The sequence below is a fragment of the Ornithorhynchus anatinus genome, chromosome 15 (genome assembly GCF_004115215.2).
Source record: "Ornithorhynchus anatinus isolate Pmale09 chromosome 15, mOrnAna1.pri.v4, whole genome shotgun sequence".
NCBI lineage: Eukaryota > Metazoa > Chordata > Mammalia > Monotremata > Ornithorhynchidae > Ornithorhynchus > Ornithorhynchus anatinus.
In genome coordinates this window covers 24,047,757-24,068,065 of record NC_041742.1, presented here as the reverse complement: position 1 = coordinate 24,068,065, position 20,309 = coordinate 24,047,757, and the positions used below count along the sequence as shown (strand labels likewise).

Sequence of the window (20,309 nt, the reverse complement as noted above, 5' to 3'; positions counted from 1 at the left end):
GCGTGGGCCTGGGAGTCAGAAGGATCTAGGTTCTAATTCCGGCTCCACCACTTGTCTGATTGGTGACCTCGGGCAAGTCACTTTGCTTCTCTGGGCCTCAGTTACCTCCTGTATAAAATGGGGATTACGGCTGTGAGCTCCACGTGGGATGTGGTCTGTGTCCAGCGTGATTAGCTTGTATCTACCCCAGCCCTGTACTACGTGCCTGACGCTTAACAAGTACCATAAAAAAAAAAAAACCCTCTCTGCAAGAGTATCGTACCTTCCCTTCGAATTCTGATATGTGTTCTCTTTTTTCTGCATTTAGAAAGAGACGGCCGGCGGGCATCGTTTATGGTCGTACCGATTCAGTTAGAAAATCAACATTCGGTCGGTCGTATTTATTGACCACTTACTGCATGCTGAGCACTGTACTGAACACTTGCGAGAGTACCGTAAAACAGTGACTTCCTTATTAGTTACTGGCCACTGGGAATGTTACTGTCAAGTAACTCTAGACACAGTGGGCTGAATGTTTGTTCACAGGTGCAAGAAATCTCAGTTTGCAACTGTCGTTAGATTACTTAGGCAGAAATGGGTAGCTGATTTTTTTTTTTTGAGTGTGCTACAACTCTGGTACGATAATATTTATTGAGCACTAAATGCATGCGAGGCACCACACTGAGAATTTGGGGGAGTACAATAGAGTGAATAAACATGATGCTTGCTCTCGAGGGATCTAAAGGGACAGGGGACCAACTTTTTAATTTTGAGCAGGGGACAGTGACTCCAGGGAATGGGAGGAGGGCAAAAAAAAACAAACTGGAAAAAGAGAGGTGGGTGGCCAGAGCCAGCTAGAGCCAAAGACAAGAAGGAAGAGCCAGGCATGGAGTTCAGAAAGGCAGATGTAGAGTGATGCAAGGCAAACATGAGAAAGTAGGGAAGAGAGGAAATTTCCGTCTCCATCTTCTGTTTTTCACCTCTCCCTCGTGCTCTGTGTCTCCTCTTCTCAGCTTTTCAGCAAAGATGACCCGAAACTTTGAATTCAGGTGGCAATAAATGTAAACGCTGGAGATGGCTGCTGAGTTTGTCCAACTGGAGACACTGGAATTAATCAGGGAAGCCATGTTAGGGAAAATGATAAGAATAATAATGTTGGTACTTGTTAAGCGCTTACTATGCGAGAGCCGAGACTATGGGGAGGGCTGTGGGCCGTTGGATTGGATGAGGCAGGGAGTTCCAAGTCGAGCTCACAGCGTGAGTGAGAAAAGAGAGGTGTCAGAGGGAGAGAGGGAGGTATGCCCGTCTGTGCTTTCATTCCAGCAGCTGCCCCTGCCCCCGGTTTGTCTGGGGTTTTTCTAAATGATATTTGTTAAGCACTTTGTGCCGAGCACAGTACTAAGCGCCGCTCCTCCCCAGAGCCAGCCTCTCCCCTTGCTGATCTTCTCCTCATCCCCAGGTGTCCCGATGGTTCCCGGGCCCGAACCCCCCTTTCCCTCTCCAACCCTTCATTCCCTGTGGTGGGAGCAACAGCAACTTCTCATCCGCCTCCTTTCCCCTTCCTCCCGCTTCAGACTCGGGCTCCTGTTTGCCCCTCATGTTCCCGGGGAGACCGGGAGAGCGGGAGCTTAAGCAGAGCAGCAGTAGGAGAAGGTTGCCCAGTCCCCTCTTGGATCAAAAGTATTTATTGTGTGCTTACAAGCGCTTGGGAGAGTACGGTGCAAGAGAATAAGCAGACACGTTCCCTGCCCTTAATGAGCTCATAGAGGGGGAGGCAGGCATTAATCTAAATAATTATCTCTTCTCTTCTGTCCCTGCGGAGCAACTAAGCTCCAGGGACAACCTGGTTTCACTTCTTTCATTCATTCGTATTTATCGAGCGCTTACTGTGTGAAGAGCACTGTACTAAGCTCTTGGGAGAGAACGAGATAACTTTAAACAGACACATACCCTGCCCACAACAAGCTTACAGTCTAGAGGACGAATTTACCTCTTGTAACCTAGATTCGGTGGGTCAGGTTCAGGAGGATCCTGTGAGAGGAGAGAGGGTAGTTTCTCATTTAGTTGCTCTGAGGAGAGAGCTCAAACCCAGCAAGAATAGAAGCCTCTGCGGGTTAATATGCCTTTGTACGCTTGTGTGTACATCTGTGAGGCTATAAGTTCTTTGAAGGCAGAGCTTGAATGTACTAATTGTGGAAACTCTCCCAGACAATTAGTACAGGGCTCTGTATGTAGTAAGCGCTTAGTAAACACCACTGATTTATGTGTGTGTGTGTGAGAGACAGAACATGTCTAGGGGAGTATGAGCATTTGTGTGGGCCCACGTTTTTGGATCACCACAAGTGCATGTGTGTAGGCATACTGACGGGGAACAAAATAATTGCACAATTATATCATCTGTGATGATGGCAGCCCGAAAGAAGAGACTGCATTTGTTATTGTCAATGAAAATTTAAGGAACAGCGTAAAATTTGACCCACATGAGTGAGTCGAACATAGTAGAATGGAAGAAAAACTTTGGACGTGTAAATGTAAGTAGTGTTCCTTTTCCCCAAAAACCCACAGTAGTAACAGGATCAGAAATGCGGATCTGGTAGTATTATCGTAATAATAATAATAATGTTGGTATTTGTTAAGCGCTTACTATGTGCCGAGCACTGTTCTAAGCGCTGGGGTAGACATAGGGGAATCAGGATGTCCCACGTGGGGCTCACAGTCTTAATCCCCATTTTACAGATGAGGGAACTGAGGCACAGAGAAGTGAAGTGACTTGCCCACAGTCACACAGCTGACAAGTGGCAGAGCTGGGATTCAAACTCAAGACCTCTGACTCTAAAGCCCGTGCTCTTTCCACTGAGCCACGCTGTGTATTTTTGAAATTTGTTTTTCCCTAAACGGTTCCTTCAACCTCGTCGCCATTTTCCATCGTCATAGAGTCGCCCAGTGGCAGAGCCAGTCTCTCGCTCAATCCGGTGCCCGGTCCATTTTTTGGGAGATACAACGATTGTTCGGTGCTTTTGTTCGTTCGGCGTAGCGTCGTATCCCACCCTGCTGCTTGTGCAAATCTGACGGGTGGGAAGGATCACTGAGCGTAGCCTCACCTCTGTGGGATGGTACCGGCCGAAGAAACGATCTGAAAAGGAACGAGGGTGGGAGATGGAGAGGTTCAAGGGGGGAGTCTGGAGAAAGACCGCGTTGAAATAACGGCGCCCGCGGGGACAGCTGAGGGAGCTGCGTCAGAAAGCTAGGGAGCAGGAGAAGAAGTCGCAGAAGCCGAGGGGCCAAACGATAGCCGACTCCATTTTTCTCCCCCGAGCTCGTAGCGGAGGATCGGCAGCCCGGCCGGGAGACGGCCCGACAAGGGAGGGGCAAGAAGCCAGGTCGGCTGCCAACAAATGACAGTAGTTGAAGACAATATAAAAAGTTTCCCTGGACCGCTCCCTTGAATCCCCTCACCCCATTCCCAAACAGTTGTTCAGAGTGTGTGGTAAGTCTTGATAAGGGACCTTTGTTTTTCTTACTTTGCTGAAAACCTTAGGCACGATAGCAGTATCTACCTTGGACCCCGCTCAATTTTCAACACGGGTGATAGATAAGGCCGCCTGTGGAAAGTAGGGCTAGAAGGTTAATGAGTCGTGTTTAACCTTTGCAGATATTAGTGACGAACCGACCCTTGCTCTTTTCCCTCTGATACGTGGCTCGGTTCCAAAGGAGGCCGAGACTGCCATCGAGAGCAAACCCAAGTCAATATTTAGCCAGACGGGGGATTTCAAGAAGTCTGGCTAGTGGGTGAGACTGAAGGAGGTTTTGCAAAAACAAAAAAAAAGGAAGAAAAGTTAAGTAAGCAACCCTAGCGATTTCCAGGATTCGGGCCCTTTGAGATCTAAGTCGCCCCTCCTTCCATCCCCGGCCCTCAGCCCTTAATGCCTCCTTCTTCTCCCCCTTTCCCACGCTCCTCTTTGATCTTCCCCCTCAGGCGATTGCTAATCCTCCCTGTGACATTGGTCTCGTTTGTTTTTGACCGTTTCGGTCAAGACCGCTGGACTTGACCTTGAGGCTGGGATGGATGCAGTCCACTGCCCACAATGGTGCCCCCCCCAGGGGTCAACACCCCTGGACCTGCCCCAGAGTCAGTGCTGCCCCCCAAAAGGAATAATACTAATAATTACAATTACTACAATTAGAATAATTGTGGTGTTTAAGCGCTTTACTATGTGTCGAGCACCGTTCTTGGCACTGGGGAAGGTAGAAGATAATCAGGTTCCACATGGAGCTCACAGTCTAAGTAGGAGGGAGACCAGCTATTGAATCCCCATTCTGAGATGAGGGAACTGAAGCCCAGAGCAGTGAATAATAAGAATAATTACGGTATTTTTTTAAGCGCTTACTATGTGCCAAACACTGTTGTAAGCGCTGGGGTAGATAAAAGGTAATCAGGTCGTCCCCCATGGGGCTTACAGTCTTAATCCCCATTTTAAAGATGAGGTCGCTGAGGCCCGGAGAAGTTAAATGGCCTGCCCAAGGTCACACAGCAGACAAGTAGCAGAGTCGGGATTAGAACCCAGGTCCTCTGACTCCCAAGCCCGTGCGTTTTCCGGGAATCCACCGTGGTCCCATGGGAAGGGAGGGATCCTTCCCTTCACAGAAGCCTAGGGGATAACGACCAAGGAAAACGGAGCTATCTCTCCTCACTGCCAATGGAAGATGAGGCCTCGTGAATTACGCCCTCCCAGGAGCGAGGCCACATTGATGCTGGGAGACATTGAAGGTTAAAGGACCTGGGTTCTACTCCCGGCTCTGCCGCTTATCTGCCGCGTGACCTTGGCTAAGTCATTTCACTTGTCTGTGCCTCAGTTACCTCATCTATCAAGTGGGGATTAAGACTGTGGCGTGGAATGTGTGCCCGTTATACCGTTATATTGCACTCACCCCAGCGCTTAGTACGGTGCCTGGCACATAGTAAGCACTTAACGGATACCGTGGGGAAAAAAAAAGATGCCGGGAAGCAAACTGATCTTCTGGTGAAAAAGCCCAATACCTTTCCACGTGCTTGCTTAGGTAGATGTGCGCCGAACTGTCGCGAGCTGACCGTCAGAGCTCAGCAGACTCCTGGACACCCCTAATTCAAGGTAGTAACACGTGACCGCTCTCGTTGTAGACATTTGTGTTCGCCTCCCCGATTAGAACGTGTGCTTCTCGTGAGCGGGGATTGCGTCACCCTGTTAGTCCGTTCTTCCTCAGCACATAGTGCGGTGCGCTGGGCCGAGAGGGCTCTCGCTATACGCCGGTGATCCTACTAAAGTCAGTCTTGCCTAGACGAGGAAGTGGGTCTTTTTGGATTTTTTTTCCCCTAACTTTTAATGTGCCACAAACAAGGCCCGGTCTTGTACGAGACAGGCTTAGAAATTGATTTTTCTCCTCTGCCCTTTCATCCCTCACCGCCCATTCCTTGCACTCACCATCTCTCTTTAAGTGTTTTCAGTTCAGGGGGCACTTGACTCTCTCTTCTCCTCCTCCCTTCGGTCCAGCCCAATCCTCAGGGATTTTCCACTTGCTCAGACGGAGACGTTTTGGTTTATATTTATTTTTATACTCCTGTCATAGCAAATGTTCTCAGTACCCTCTCCGGTTTGAACGTTGTTAGGGAAACCACATGACCCTGTTTGGCTGCCACGAGATGTATGTTATTGATGCCTGTCTCCCCCCTTCCAGACAGTGAGCCCGTGGTTGGGTAGGGATTGTCTCTATCATGCTGAATTGTACTCTCCAAGTGCTTAGTACAGTGCTCTGCACACGGTAAAGCGCTCAATAAATACGATTAAATGTACCGTAATTAACAACAGACTTGAGCACAATCTCAGGGTCGGGTAGAGCGCTCCGCACACTTTTCCTTAAGACCGGGTTTGGCCGGAACTCTCCCTCTTCCTCCTCAGCATCGATGGGAGCCTCTCCTCAGCGACGATGGGTGCGTTTTGATCCCGAGAGTCAGGAACGAGAACCTGGGCAGGGGAAATTAGAGATAGTGGCTTTAGAGCGTCACACACTCTCGTCCCTGACCGTTACAGAAAGTAGGAGCAAGGAATGTCCGTAGGCTGTCCTTACTGTAGCATAATGAATGCTTTTGGAATTCCACCAGACTTGTAAGTTCTGATCAAACCACAGAAAGATGCTTTCTCATAATAAGAGTGGTAGGATTTGTTAAGGGCTTAACTCTCTGCCAAGCCCTGTACAAATTTGTAGGTGCAAAATAATTAGTTGAGACAGTCGCCGTCCCGCGTGGGGCTCACAGTATAAAGTGGGAAGTGTTTAATCTCCATTTTGCAGAGGAGGAAGCTCAGGCCCAGAAAAGTTGAAATGAGGTCCCCAAGGCCACACGGCAGGCCAGTGGTCGAGTCAGGATTAGAACCCAGCTCCTCCGATGCCCAGGCTCTTTCCAAAGGCTGCTTCCCCTCCGGATGAGCATGGACAAGCCAACTCATCACATCCTCCTCCCTGAAATTTATTTTCCTATCTCTTTTCCCCCTCTGGATTGGCAGCCCCTAGTGAAGGCAGGGATCATGCTTCCTGCAAACTCTGTGATACCCTCCCAACCTCATAGTTGCGTGCTCTGCACTGCTCGATAAATACCACCGGCTGATGGGCTGAGCACTGAATCGGAGAAAGGTGCAGCATGTTCCAGAAGAAGCACAAGGAGCTTGGCTTGGCGGAAACAGCAGATTTGCATTCGAATTCAGGCTCTCCCCCGGGTTGTGTGACCTTGGGCAAGTCACCTAGCCTTCCTGCGCCTTCGTTTCCCCATCTGTAAAATGGGGATGAAATCCCTGCTGTTCTCGCCCTCCCTCTTGGACTCTGGCACTTAGCACAGTGTCTGGGAACATAGCACTTAATAAATGCCCTTAAAAAGTTTAAGAAACATATATAGGTTTGTCTTTGCTTGTCTTTGGGTTTTGAAAATGGCTTCGGGAAAGCAAGAGAACTTTCTGGGAGTTTAGGAGGGGTTTTTATTTTCTTGCTTTATGAGAATAATGGTCGACGTTACCTCAACTCATAGGTTTTATGAGAAACTCGTAAAGACGTCTAGATTATAATAAATCCCAGTTCGACTCTAATTATTGGGCTGAGAGAGGTTACTCTGGGCCAAGATTGAGCTTCCTTTTAAGTGTGGAAGAAAAAGATCGGTAGAAAAGGTCAAGGTTCAGAGCCCCAAAAGAATCAACTGGATTAAAAACTGAATGACTTCCTTTTCAGATAAAAGGGCTTCATTTGAAGTCTCAATCAGTATACTGGGGATCACGGGGTTCAAAACCCTTGAAAATCCTAGAGGGCCAAGGATAGGGACCAAAAAAAAAAAAAAAGGAGGCTCATATATCAATCAACTGAGGCGGCCTACATCTGTATTATGGGTAATAATAACTCAGGTGGCCTCTGATCTTAGACATTTAATCCTGGAAAATTTGTGTCCTATCTTTATATGAATAATAGTGCTGGCCTTCTGCAGCGCTCACTTCATCTCACGCGCAAGACTGATCACGTATCCCATCCATCCCCAGTTCTCGGCGGGTGGCGCTCGCTGGACTTGGCCCTGCTGTCGTGGTCTTGGGTGGCCCCGTTTCAGTTAATCCGTCAGTCGTATTTATTGAGCGCTTACTTTGTGCAGAGCACTGTACTAAGTGCCCCGGCGGAGTAAAGTGTAGGGGAGTCGGTAGACACGTTCCCTGCCCACAAAGAGATTGCAGTCTAGTGGGGGAGACCGACGTTAATAGAAATAAGTAACAGATATCTACCTAAGTGCTATAGGGCTGAGGGTGGGGTGAATAAATACTCAAGAAGGAGCCCGTGGAGAAATAAGTGGATATAATGGTATTCCGTGAACTCTCTCAAATCCTCCTAAAGCGTGCCCACTTTGGAAGGATAAAGTATACCCTTTGCCAAGCCATAAAATAGCAGTTAGGGGAGCCTTAGAGACAGAGAGAGAACTCTGTGACCCAGGGAATTATAGGGTTCAAGGATCTCTCCGGAAGATTGAGTGAAAGTTGAAGGGAACGTGAGTTTTGAGCAGAGAGGAGCGTTAACAATTAATTGGGAAAATGGACCTTCTCCAAACTGCTCCCCTAGGTGTACACCGGCGACAAAGCTTTTCCCAAGGTTACGAAGGATCGTAAAAGCAGGGGAAGCAAAATTCTAAGGTGGAAGGAGTCCTCGAACGCTAGATTGAACAACTCTGTAAAAGGGGGTGAAATACCTGTTCTTCCTACTTCAATCGATAGTATTTATTGAGCGCTTAATGTTTGCAGAGTGCTGTACTAATCGTTTGGGAGAGTACAGTATTGGGAGAGTTGGGAGGTCCCTTCGCGGCCCACGGCAAGCTCTTAGATTGTTAGACTGGGGCCCGTTTGATCTGATACTTTTGTATCTAACCCAGCAATTAGTGCCGTGCTTGTTATATTCATCGAGTGGTATTTATGAGTGCTTACTGTGTGCAGAGCGCTGTACTAACCGCTTATGATAATACCTGTGTTTCTAAGTAGTGCTGTTATTTCCAAAGTGCCCTACATTATTTAGCTATTTACTCCTCACCCCTGTGAGGTAGGGTTCAGGTATTATTACCCCTCACTTAAAGCGGGGGAGACTGAGCCTTGGGAAGATTAAGTGACTTGCCCAAAGCCGCACAGCAAACGGGTGTCAGAGCCGGGATCGCCGGCCTTCAGGCCCGCGGCTCTTCCCCCGCGCCACGCTGCCTCCCGATTAAAATAGTTAAGCGATTCCATCCCTGTTCTAACTAAATCATAAACCCCGCAAGACAAGCATTTGTCTTTTGCTCCTGTGAATTGACTCAGAACACTGTTCTTAACAGAGGCAACTGTTAACCGTTAAGACCAGCCGTGGCATTTTTTAAGAACTTACTGCGTTGAATGCACTGCTCTCAGCCCTGAGGCGCGTACACACTTAACCAGCTATGACAGTCCCAGTTCTATCCTGGACTCACAATCTAAGAGGTAGGGAAAATAGCTCCTCATTTTCCAGATGAGGAACCCGAGGCACAGAGAGGTAAAGTGACCCTGCCCGTGATCACACAGCAAGCAAGCGGCAGAGCTGGGATAAGAGCCTGGATCTCCTGACTCCCAGGCCAGTGCTCTTCCGCTAGAGCGTTATCCTCTGAAAAACAGGTAGTGCAGCCTCATTACATCTGTGGTGTTGGCTACTTAGGCAGCATAAATATCTTGGGTAAAGACCCTTTGAATAACCCTTTCTTGATATGCTTTTTGTTTATTCCTTTATAATCAAACTTTAGGTAGACAAGTGAAAGGAGAAATCTAAGTGGGTTGTTAGTTCCGGCATAAACGATAACTTTCCTGCAAATCCCAACTCCTATAACTCTCCTAAATATACAGTGTCGTTATTTCAGGAGGGTTTCTCACTTTGGGTTTGCATCTCTGAAGACAACTCAGTTGATTTTGTTTTTTTGGTAAAGAGTTACTGTTATCTTTCCATTCCGGCTGGAGGGTGCAGAGTCTTCCTTCTAAGGATTTGGTCTTTTCTTAGGGACTTTGCATTTAAGCAGCATGTTCAGCTTTAGAGAAAAATGTGTATAATGTCTGGAGTGGATCTGGGAAGATGCGATAAAAGTGATACAAATAGGAACAGGAGGAAGGCACGAAGCTTGTATTCTGTGCCCTGAAGAAGTAGAAGAAGATGGTCGTAAGTTGAGTCGGGAAGGGGATTTTGAAATAAGAACCACCACCCTTTATGAGGGGGACGCTGTATGGCAGTTTGGTTATGTTTCATAATGATGCCATAATTAAATATTTTCTTTTGTCAGGTGATCGATATGCCCGAACACAATCCCGGTGATATGGGAGGAACAATGAGGCTGGGAAAAAGAAGAACTCTTTTCAAAACGGAAGATTCGATTTTAAGTAAGTGATTTTACTAAGCGTGTTTAGCAGTGTATAATTCTTGATGAGGCCCCGCTTTTGTTTACGTGAGGGACAAATGTGAGTTTTAATTTTGTATCCTGGAATGCTGAAATATTTTCATCTCCCTCTCTGAGTCGACAGAATTCTTAAATGCTTTTCTTCTAGCTGTCATAGATCGGCTGGAGAAGGATCAGGGCCGACTCAGTGGAAGACTGTGTAGTGAATGGTAGTAGAAAAGTGGCCTGATAGATTTCGAGGTTCGTGTGAGGAAAGTTTTACTTCTGAGCATAATGGAAGGCGAGAGAGAGTTTGAAAGAGAGAATTATAAATTCTTATTCGCATTGTACTCTGTGGGGTAGATACAAGTTAATCAGGTCAGAAGCGGCTCCTCGTGGGGCTCACGATGTAATGGGGAGAGAGAGAGAGCAGATTTTGAACCCCCGGTTTACAGACGAGAAAACCGAGACCCAGAAAGGTGAAGTGACTTGCTCAAGGTCACAAAGCAGGCAAGTGGGGGAACCCATGTCTCCTGATTGGCAGTCTTTTGCTCTTTGCGTTAGGCCATCCAGATTCCCCGTCTCCCCTTGGGCCCTTTATCATTTCAACCGGAGGAAGCCTTCAGTTTCTCCTCAAGTGGCTGAAAATAGATATTGACCCGGAACAGAAATGGAGAGAAAAGGAAGAAGGCAGAGGAGAGCGTGGAAATAGCTTCTCAGAAGAAGAATCCGGGTAATCTAGGCAGAGGAGAGGTTGAGGGGGAGAGAATCAAGTGGTAGGGGTTGGTGGTCTCAGCAGGGGACCAGCGAGGGAAAGAGGAGAAGCTTCAAAAAACCTGGAATGGCCTCAAGCCATCCAGACACCGTCATGGAAGAAGATTTCCAAGGTAAATTGTCCATATTGAAATCATTTTATAAGATGCTGCTTATATTCTCGGGACACAGCTTGTACCCGAACCATTTATTTCACTTTGCGTCCTTGCTGACCTCCCGAGTGATATTTCAGAATTTCGTCTGTGCGGAACCATTTATGACCCGGGTCTGAGCTCCAAATACAGTGATATATAAGGAACTGGGCAGGGCATTTTATGGTGAGTTTGACTCAAAAGCAATAAGCAATCAGCAAACTCATGAAATGCATTAACTAGGCAAGTGGGTCAGTAAAACCAATGTTCCCTTGAAAGGTCAAACCTGTCCTCCTGCATGTGTGCACATCACCCGCAGTTTTGTAAGAAGTAGACAGGAGCAGGGGAGAAGAGCATGGGATGATCATCGAGTCTTACGTTGTAGAGAAGCAGCCTGGCCTAGTGGATGGAGCACAGGCCCGGAAGTTAGAAGGACCTGGGTTCTAATCCTGGCTCAGCCACTTGTCTGCTGCCTGATCTTAGGTGAGTCATTTTGCTTCTCCGTGTCTCAGTCGCCTCATTTGTAAAACGGGCATTAAGTTTGTGAGCCCCACGTGGGACACGGCCCGTGTCCAAGGTGATTAGCTTGTAGCTACCCCAGCGCTCAGAGCAGTGCCTGGCACAGAGTAAAGCACTTTTACAAATACCATAAAAAATATGAAAAATTTGGAGGAAACAGCGGCGTTCTGGAAATGCCAAATAGAAAGCTCCCAGAGCTCATATGGTACGGTGGGAATGAGTCAAGTTGGTATGAAAAGTCAAAGAGAAAAAAATGGCTTTGAGAAAGAGTCCCATTCCCATTAATGATTGGGCATTTTAGTCTTGAGCTTCACATTGTTTTTGCGGAGCGAACGCTGCCTAAAAATAAGGCAAAACACCTCTTGGTTGGAGAGACCTGTGGTAGACGTTGCGATTACAGGTGAAAAGATTAGAAAGATGGTAGCAAAGGATTCAGTTTAATTAATATTTAACCCAGGTTCTCACTTTTTTCCGCATCGAGTTATTATTGGCTCTGGCTATATTCAGTGAAAAGTCTTTTTCTGAACTATGAACATCGATAAATCGGGAAAGGTTTACTTCTTGAACTGGTTAGCGCCCCAATCTTGATTACCACGGAATGAGATCAGAATCCGGTCATGTTTTATGTGTAGAAGTAATCGTGATTAACACGGGGCTGCTACGGAGGATTCGTGGCGTCGAAGGGCTGGGGCAGTTGTTTCAGAAAAGGGCAGGTGACAGAGGCAGACAGAGCAATCAAAACTGGCTGAAGATCATTTCTGGAAGCTCAGGATTTTCTCGTGTGCCCAAAGGAAGCAGAGATCGGTCCAGGCAAGACCTCACGACGGGGCGGAGAGTGACCGTCAGATAGAAAGTGAACACGAGGCAGGTATAAGAGCGTGTCTGATAGCGTCTCTCATCTAGAACGTCAGGTGCGCCTCGGTCCAGTGACTTGAGGCCCGAGAATCCGCGCAGAGGAATCGATGATAGTGCTGGTGGTTTGCATGGTGTCAGTCACAGCCCCACCGAGGTATTGGATGCAACAAGCAAGTAGGCAGGCAGGGATGCGTCACGTTGTAAAGAGCGGGACTAAAATACCCAAAACAATCCAAGCGACCACGGACTCTTGCCGACGTACCGTAGCGCCGTAGACCCAGTGGCATTTGCCAAGGGAACCGCTTTAGTAGTAGTCACCCCCACCGGTCAGTCGTTTTCAGGATTCTCGCCGAGTCGGTCCACCCACAAGACGTGACCCACACCTCACCGTGGGGCCGGGGGGGGATGAAACGCCCAGAGAGAGGGGAAGGCCTGATGTGCATTGGCGGCGTAGGTTTCTGAGTAGGAAAGTCCAGAGTAGTCTGTGAGAGGAACAGGGGAAGAGGTGAAGGGAGGGGAGGGGACCAAGTGGATTAGTGGTACTGGCCACCAGGGAGGGGACCAAGAAGGTTGAGGGGTGAGCTGTTCTTCTTTGCTTTTTTTTAAAACGGTGTTTGTTAAGCGCTTACTATGTACCATCCACGGTGCTAAATGCTGAGGTAGATAGAAGATCACCAGGTTGGACAGAGACCCTGTCCCCCGTGGGGCTTACAGCCTAGGTCAAAGGGAGGAGGATTTAATCCCCATTTCACAGAAGAGTTCACTAAGGCCCATAGAAGTGACTTACCCAAGGTCACCAAACAGACAAGTGGAGGAACTAGAACCCAGATCCCCCGACTCCCAGGCCATGCTGCATCTTATTCGGAGGGGTCCCTCCAGAATTTGGAAAGGAGAGTGTCTCGGGAGGATTTCCAAGTCGCTATCCTCGTCACCCTCTAGACGGGAAGCTCGTTGTGGGCAGGGAACATCACTGTTTATTGTGGTGTTATGCTTTCCCAAGCGCGTAGTACAGAACTCTGCACACAGTAAGCACTCAGTAATCGATTGAATGAATGAATGAAAAATAGGCCACTCCTTCCCGTAGTCCTCTCATTTTCCCTTCATTCATTTCCTTGAAGGTTCCTCCTTTACTCCCTTTGTCCTTCAAAACCCGTCCTTTGTCTCAAGACCCCTCTGCCTACCTCTGCCTGCCCTCCTCTTCCTCTGGTTATCTCCTCTCTCCCTTCCCCGTCCCTCCCATCCGTTCCCTCTCCCTTCCCCACCCCCCTCTCGGTTCACTCGCCACCCACTTCCGCGGGCCCCTCTCATTCTCGACCCAGGGATGGGCCGGCACCTTCCACCCCAGCTACGACAGGCTCTCACACCGAGCCGCACCCTCCGGCGACGTCAGGAGGCTCTGGGCCCCGACCCGAGAGGACTGGCCCCCTTCTCCCCTTTCCATCACCTCCCCAGTTTCCACCCTGTGCAGTCCCCTGGTCTCTGGAATCTAGATTGCTGTAGCCCCAGCAAAACCCCCCAGTGAGTATCCAGAGACAGAGTTTTAGCAACCTGAGACTCCAGAAGCGCAGGCCCCACCGGTGTTTTTGTGTGCGTGTCTAGATTTATAAACGATATCTCAAGGGGTTCCAACAGGTGATGGTTTCACAGCGTGCTGAAGCTCGCTCTCATTTACTACGTACCAAATTCCCTGGGCTCCGGTGCCGAGGCGCAGCCAAAGTTGTTGCCAACTGATGCTCCCGCCACTTCCTCTGAACAGTCCCCGGAGGTGGCGGGCCATCAGAACCAAGTTTCCCCCGTCCCGTGAGTCTTCCAACATTGATTTCCCTCTTTCCGTTTAGGGAAGCTGTACGGCGACGTTGCTGGTGTAGAGGAACGACACAGACATCGGTATGAGGTGAGGCGTGGCCGACAGTCTGGAAACGGGGGCACCCTCCGCCGTGCCGAGTGGCCTGGGCATCTCCCAGAGGGGACCCCTCAAGCGACTACGGGCCGGGGCACCGATGTTCCCCGTTTCGGGAAACTCTCGGAGCCAGACAGATTTTCTTCAAGATTTTGCTCCGAGGCCCGGGAGGGGTCTGTTGTGATTGGCCATTTCTGGGAGTCGGGTGACATTTTAGGTTTCCTGTCAGATTGGGAAAGAGCAGACTCCAGCATGTGCAGATGCCGGCTGTTTTATGGCCAGGGTTGCTAGCATTTGAGTTCCTCTGGTGAATGACGTTGTCAGGGGTTGTAATATTTAGATGCTTACTCTGTGGCAAGAAATCTACTAAGCCCTGGCGTAGATTCGGGATAATCAGGTCAGACACAGTCCCTTTCCCTCATGGGGCTCCCAATCTGAGAGAGAGGGAGGAACGGGTATTTAATCTTCATTTGACTGACAAGGAAACTGAAGCCCCCAGAACAATAATAATAATGATAATCATGATGGTATCTGTTAAGCGCTTATTGTGTGTCGAGCGCTGTTCTAAGCTACAAGCTAATCAGGTCAGACGCAGTCCCTGTCCCACATGGGGCTCACAGTCTCAATCCCCACTTTATAGATGAGATAATAGAGGCCCAGAGAAGTGAAGCGACTTACCCAAGGTCACACGGCAGCCGAGTGGTAAACCCGGGTCCTTCTGGCTCCCAGTCCCGTGGTCTTTCCACTAGACCGTGTTGCCCGAGGACATATAGCAGGTGAATGGCAGAGCCGGGATTCGAATCCAAGTCCTCTGACTCCCGGGCCTATCCCTGTCTACGATGTCACCCTGCTTCTGTTTATTTTATATCATTTTACTTGTTAACGGTAGTTGAAAAAGTTATTCAAAATGCTCAGGAGTGAGGTCGATCGAGCTACGTGGACGTGATCTATTATTTCATTTTTCTATTTTTTATTAAAGTAGGATTTGACACATTTTAAGCCTGGTAAGTAAGAAGATGTAATTCAGATTCAAAGGCTTGGAAGCTGCCAGGGAGCTCTGTGGTTGCTTTCACACTTCCTTGAGAGCCCCACAAAGAACAGACAGTGTGTTTAATTCCCATCTGTGTATCCTCTCCCGGCACTTTGGACAGTGCTGTGTACACAGTAAACACTTAAGAAGTACTATTTATTACTACGACTGCTATTTCCTCTGTGTGGAAGTTGAGTTGTACACACTGTCCTGAAGAGATTTTATATCTCTTCTTTGAGCCCCACTGATGAGGTGGTCATCTTCTCCCCCGCCTCTCTCCCTCCTTTTCCCCTCCCCACATTTTACCCCACCACGTCGCCCATCTCTGACGGCTTCAGTTGCCATCCCTCTCCCCACACCCCGTGCTTCCCCTTGTCATCATTCTCATCATCATCAGCCGTATTTATCGAGCTCTCACTGAGTATGGAGCGCAGCTGGTGACTTTGGGCCAGTCACTTAACTTCTCTGTGCCTCGGTCGCCTTATCTGTAAAATGGGGATTAAGGCCGTGAGGCCCACCTGGGACAACCTCATAGTCTTGCATCTCCCCAGCGCTTAGAGCAGTGCTTGGCACCCAGCAAGTGCTTAACAAATACCATTATAAAAATAATAAGAATAGAGTAGGTCCATTCTGAAGAAAGAGCAGCTTAGCCTAGTGGAAAGAACACAGATCTGGGAGTCAGAGAACCCGAGTTTTTATCCCATCTCCGCCATCTGCCTGCTGTTTGACCTTGGGTATGTCACTTAACTCTTCTGCGCCTTGGTTATCTCCTTTGTAAAACCAGGGATTCATTACCTGTTCCCCCTCCTACTTGGGTGGTCAGTCCTGTGTGGGACCCGATTATCTCGTATCTTTCCCAGCACTTAGAATAATGCTTGACACACAGTAAGAGCTTAATAATAATAATAATAATGTTGGTATTTGTTAAGCGCTTACTATGTGCCGAGCACTCTTCTAAGCGCTGGGGTAGATTCAGGGTAATCAGGTCGTCCCATGTGAGGCTCACATTTAATCCCCATTTTACAGATGAGGGAACTGAGGCACAGAGAAGTGAAGTGACTTGCCCACAGTCACATAGCTGACAAGTGGCACTTAACAAATACCATGATAATTATTATTATTATCATTATTACTACTCAGCCAAGATTTGTCCCTGATTCCTCCCCATTTCCCCTTCCCTCATCATTTGATGGACCCCAAGGCTGGATGTCACCGAGCTCTACTGTAGAGCCCCCTTCCTCCGCCTCATCTCACGTTCTCATTTTCATCACGACGTTAGTCATCGCGGAGAGTAGCTAAGGCTTCCGTGCTCTTTAACGACAGGATTGATCTAAATTTAGAGTGGGTACAGGCCCAGATTCCGGGACTGGCCCGGGTGTCCTGGGAAGAACCGGCTACCGGAGTTTCCCGGCATTGGCCTCCCCAGTCTTGTCGTGAGGCCCGAGCCATCTTCGTGTTTCATTTTTCCCAGGTGAACCCCAAGTTGATTCATCACTTCGAGGAGAAAGGCTTGAAGTTCGTCGGCCATGATGTCGGAGGGGAGAGAATGGAGATCATTGAACTGGCAAGTGAGTAAAGTGAAGGTGTAACCGATTCCACGTGAGTGGCTTCTCTTTCTCTAGGGGCTTAGAACTCCTGTTCGTGTGTGCTTACTCTGTTGTATCCTCCCAATGCCTAGTACGGAGTATCTCGTGAGCAGCAATAGACCCCCCAGAATGCCCCAGAGACCTCCACTTTGGTGAGAGGACAACAGCTAGCCTACTCACTGGTACTGTTTTTCCCTGCTGGGACATCTAAAAAATATAGCTTATACTCCAGTTCTGTCCTGCGGGAGAAACCAAGGGTCTCTTCTCTCTCAGACACAGAAAATATTCAAGGGCGGTCATCAACTCCGGCCTCAATCAATCAATCAGTGGCATTTATTGAGCGCTTACTACGTGCAGAGCACTATTCTAAGCCCTTGGGAGAGTACACTTCAACAGAATCAGAAGCCAGAAGGAGAGAATTGAAAGGGAGAGGTTGTGATATTCTTAATTAATTAAGATTAAAAAATAATTAATGATTACTTTTTCAATCATTAAAAAATCCATGATTAAGTCCCCCCGCCCGTACGGAATTGAGAGTGTAATGGTGAAAATAGACTCACACAGTGGGTCATAAAATGGGAACTCTCTGCGCCCCATTTGGACTTCAGTCTCAGAGCCAGAAGGGGATCTGCTTTCCAAGGATTTTCTGGGAAGCCAGTTTCGGTGGTGTCCGAAACTTTTACTTTTGTAAGCTTTTCTTCTAAAGAGTCAGCACGGCCTAATGGACAGACAGGCGACTAGAAATCTAGGTTCCAGCCCCATCTCTGCCACTGGTCTGCTGTGGGATTGGGGGCAACTCATTTAATCTCTCTGTGACTCGGTTTTTTCCTTTGTCTAATGGGGATAAGATACCTGCTCTCCCTCTCTCCCTCCCAGATGGCGAGTCCCGTGTGACACAGGGACTCTGCCTGATCTCACTGTCTTGTATCTACCCCAGTGCTAAGCACAGAGTGGCATTTCTGACAAATACTATAATCGCCCCTATTGCCTCGAGTCACTTAAATAGATTTCCCTTCAGTGTGGAAAAAAATCCATGATTAAGTCGTCGTTGTCGTTCCCGCCCCACCCCCCCCCCCCGCCCGCGGGTCATAAAATGGGAACTCTCTGCGCCCCATTTGGACTTCAATCTCAGAGCCAGAAGGGGATCTGCTTTCCAAGGATTTTCTGGGAAGCCGGAAGGAGAGAATTGAATGGGAGAGGTTGTGATATTCTTCCCCTGGCCCTAATCTGGAAAGGTACCGAGCGAAAGAGCTTGAAGACTGTGAGCCTCAGCTGGGACGGGGACCGTGTACAACCCGATTCACTTGTAGCTACCCCGGGGCTTAGAACAGTGGTACTTGGCACATAGAGAGTGCTTAACAAATAAAATTGTAATAGTAATAATGATGATTACGTGTCCCTGTAGAATTTTGCTAATTTACCTAACTTCTTCCTCTGTTCAGCTAAAATCTAGCTGTTTTGTAGTAAGAATCATTGCCTAGGACAAGAACAGAATCACCAGATAATCCCCCAACAGCCACATACCCCTGTTTCTACTTGTAAAATTATGGAATGAATTCAAGAAAAGTTTCCTATGAAAAATTGGCTCTAATGGCCTTGGATTTTCTCGGCTTAGTCAAGAGCTCCTGAGATATCCGTTGGCGGTCTGGCTAGAGATCAGCTCTTAATTGCTGGAACACAATGCTGAGATACCATTTGAGTATCAAAAAAGTCACCCTTCACCCTGCCTCCATCGGAGCTTTCGATTCTAATTCCAGCTCGAGGAAGCCACCTGTCTGCTGACCTCTCTCGTACCGGGGGTCGTAATTGGGAGCCCGCTCTTTCCACTCACTGTGCAGTCCTTTGTTCTAAAATCCTAGCGAGCCCATCCGTTTTCTAGCCAATCAGAGGGTATCTGGGCGGGATACAGATAATTCCCGGAGAAAAATAGAGGTGACTGTTTTTCGGGCAGAAGGAGAATGACTCATAGAATCTGATACGATTAGCCTTGGCCTTACGGAGGCACAAGGGAGATGCCCAAGTGCAGTGCAGAGCGGCGCCTTTTTCCAGATGAGATTAGCGGCTGGAGACCTCTGCTAAGAGTTCTGGCCCGTCTGAGGTCCAGCTGGCGAAGTTATATTTGTCTGGCCTCGGGGACTCACCGACAGCATTACCATTCTGGGGTCAGGAACCAGTTTTCCTTGGAAGGTCGGCAACCGTGTTCGTTCTGCGCTCGGCTCTGGGAACGCGTCCGCCCAACTCGGTGGTGTCGTTCTCTCCCAAGCGCTCACTGCGGTGCTCGGTTCACCGTAAGCGCTCAATAAATACCACCGACTGAGTCAGAAGAAAAGAAGTAAGGCCTTTCATTTGTGTCAGCAAATGGCATATTTGTGGTGGAATTCTGGGAAATGGCTGTTATGGGGGTGAACAGTGGCATTTTGAAAAAGTTAAAATGTTGGTCGGTCATGCCATGGAGTCCATTCTCCAGCACCTCCCGGTCTTGCCCTCTCGCTCTCTCCTCCTTCCCCGGCTCCAATTTGATTGAGGAAATAGAAGGCAATCGGTGCTGATTTAGCCCTCTGTGGGCTGACCTGCTGCTCCATCTACTGGCATGCAGTTTCTTTCCCCGTTCAAAGTGGAGATTTGGAAATTTTCTTAGCTTTCTGAGACATCAGGAATCCCGGGAGTCACCCTGGATAGTTGTAAAAAGTGCTGGTCTCTGGTGCACTTCACTGCACAGATCCCTGATGGATTTTCCCGCTCGGTGGACTTAGGGGTAGGTGATTCTTTTTCATGTGTATTTTCCTCAACAATTCCCCTAACACTTCAAGAGTCAGACACTTGCACTCATTCTGTATTTCACGCGGGACACCCCGTAGTTCCGGAACCCCGCTCGGTGGAAAGGGTGGTAATATCTGTGGTTTTGGATTACATGCTTGATTTGAACTTGGGTGTCCCCAGATCTCTTAAAAACCCACCGCCCAAGTAAGAAAAGTCAGTCAGTGCTTAATGTTGAACCCTTGTTTTTCCAGTGGAGAAACGGAGGTGTGGGAGGGAAGGATAAAAGGGAGAAAGTGAAGAAAAAAAAGAGATCTTAAAATCTACTCCCAGCCAATCTCCTAGATCCTCCTTCTGTTATTACCCTTACCCTTGTAAGCGCCCTGTGGGCAGAGAATGTGTCTACCGACTGTTACGTCGTACTCTCCCAAGTGTTCTGCACCAGTAAGCGCTCGATAAATATGATGGATTGATTCATGGATTGATTACCTGTGCAGTGCAGGTGGAGACAGGAGAGAGAGAAGTGTAACTTAATCATGCTACTAACTTAATCATGCTACTTCCTAACCTGGAAAAAAGTAGAAGTTCCGCGATTGACGTGCGGAGGAAATTTAAGCTCAGGAGGTGTGCAGAGAGTATAGTTGTAGTCACTTGAGAGAAGCAGCGTGGCGTAGTGGAAAGAGCACGGGCTTGGGAGTCGGTGGTCATGGGTTCGGATCCTGCCTGTCAGCTGTGTGACCTTGGGCAAGTCACTTCACTTCCCTGGGCCTCAGCTCATCTGTAAAATGGGAATGAAGAATGTGAGCCCTTTCGTGGGACGACCTGATTACCTTATATCTCCCCCAGCGCTTAGAACAGTGCTTGG

The 20,309-nt window shown here is 48.4% G+C and overlaps 1 protein-coding gene across 5 annotated transcripts in view; it reads left to right on the top strand.

The window, feature by feature from the left end:
• Positions 1 to 20,309, top strand: part of CTPS2 (CTP synthase 2) — an 85,840-nt gene that overhangs the window by 45,490 nt on the left and 20,041 nt on the right. For all 5 annotated transcript variants that reach the window (XM_007670434.4, XM_007670437.4, XM_007670433.3 and 2 more), the window contains 3 exons: positions 9,800 to 9,896; positions 14,010 to 14,065; positions 16,573 to 16,669. In XM_007670434.4, the coding sequence (XP_007668624.1) occupies positions 9,800 to 9,896; positions 14,010 to 14,065; positions 16,573 to 16,669 (250 nt within the window). The remainder of the gene's footprint in view (positions 1 to 9,799; positions 9,897 to 14,009; positions 14,066 to 16,572; positions 16,670 to 20,309) is intronic.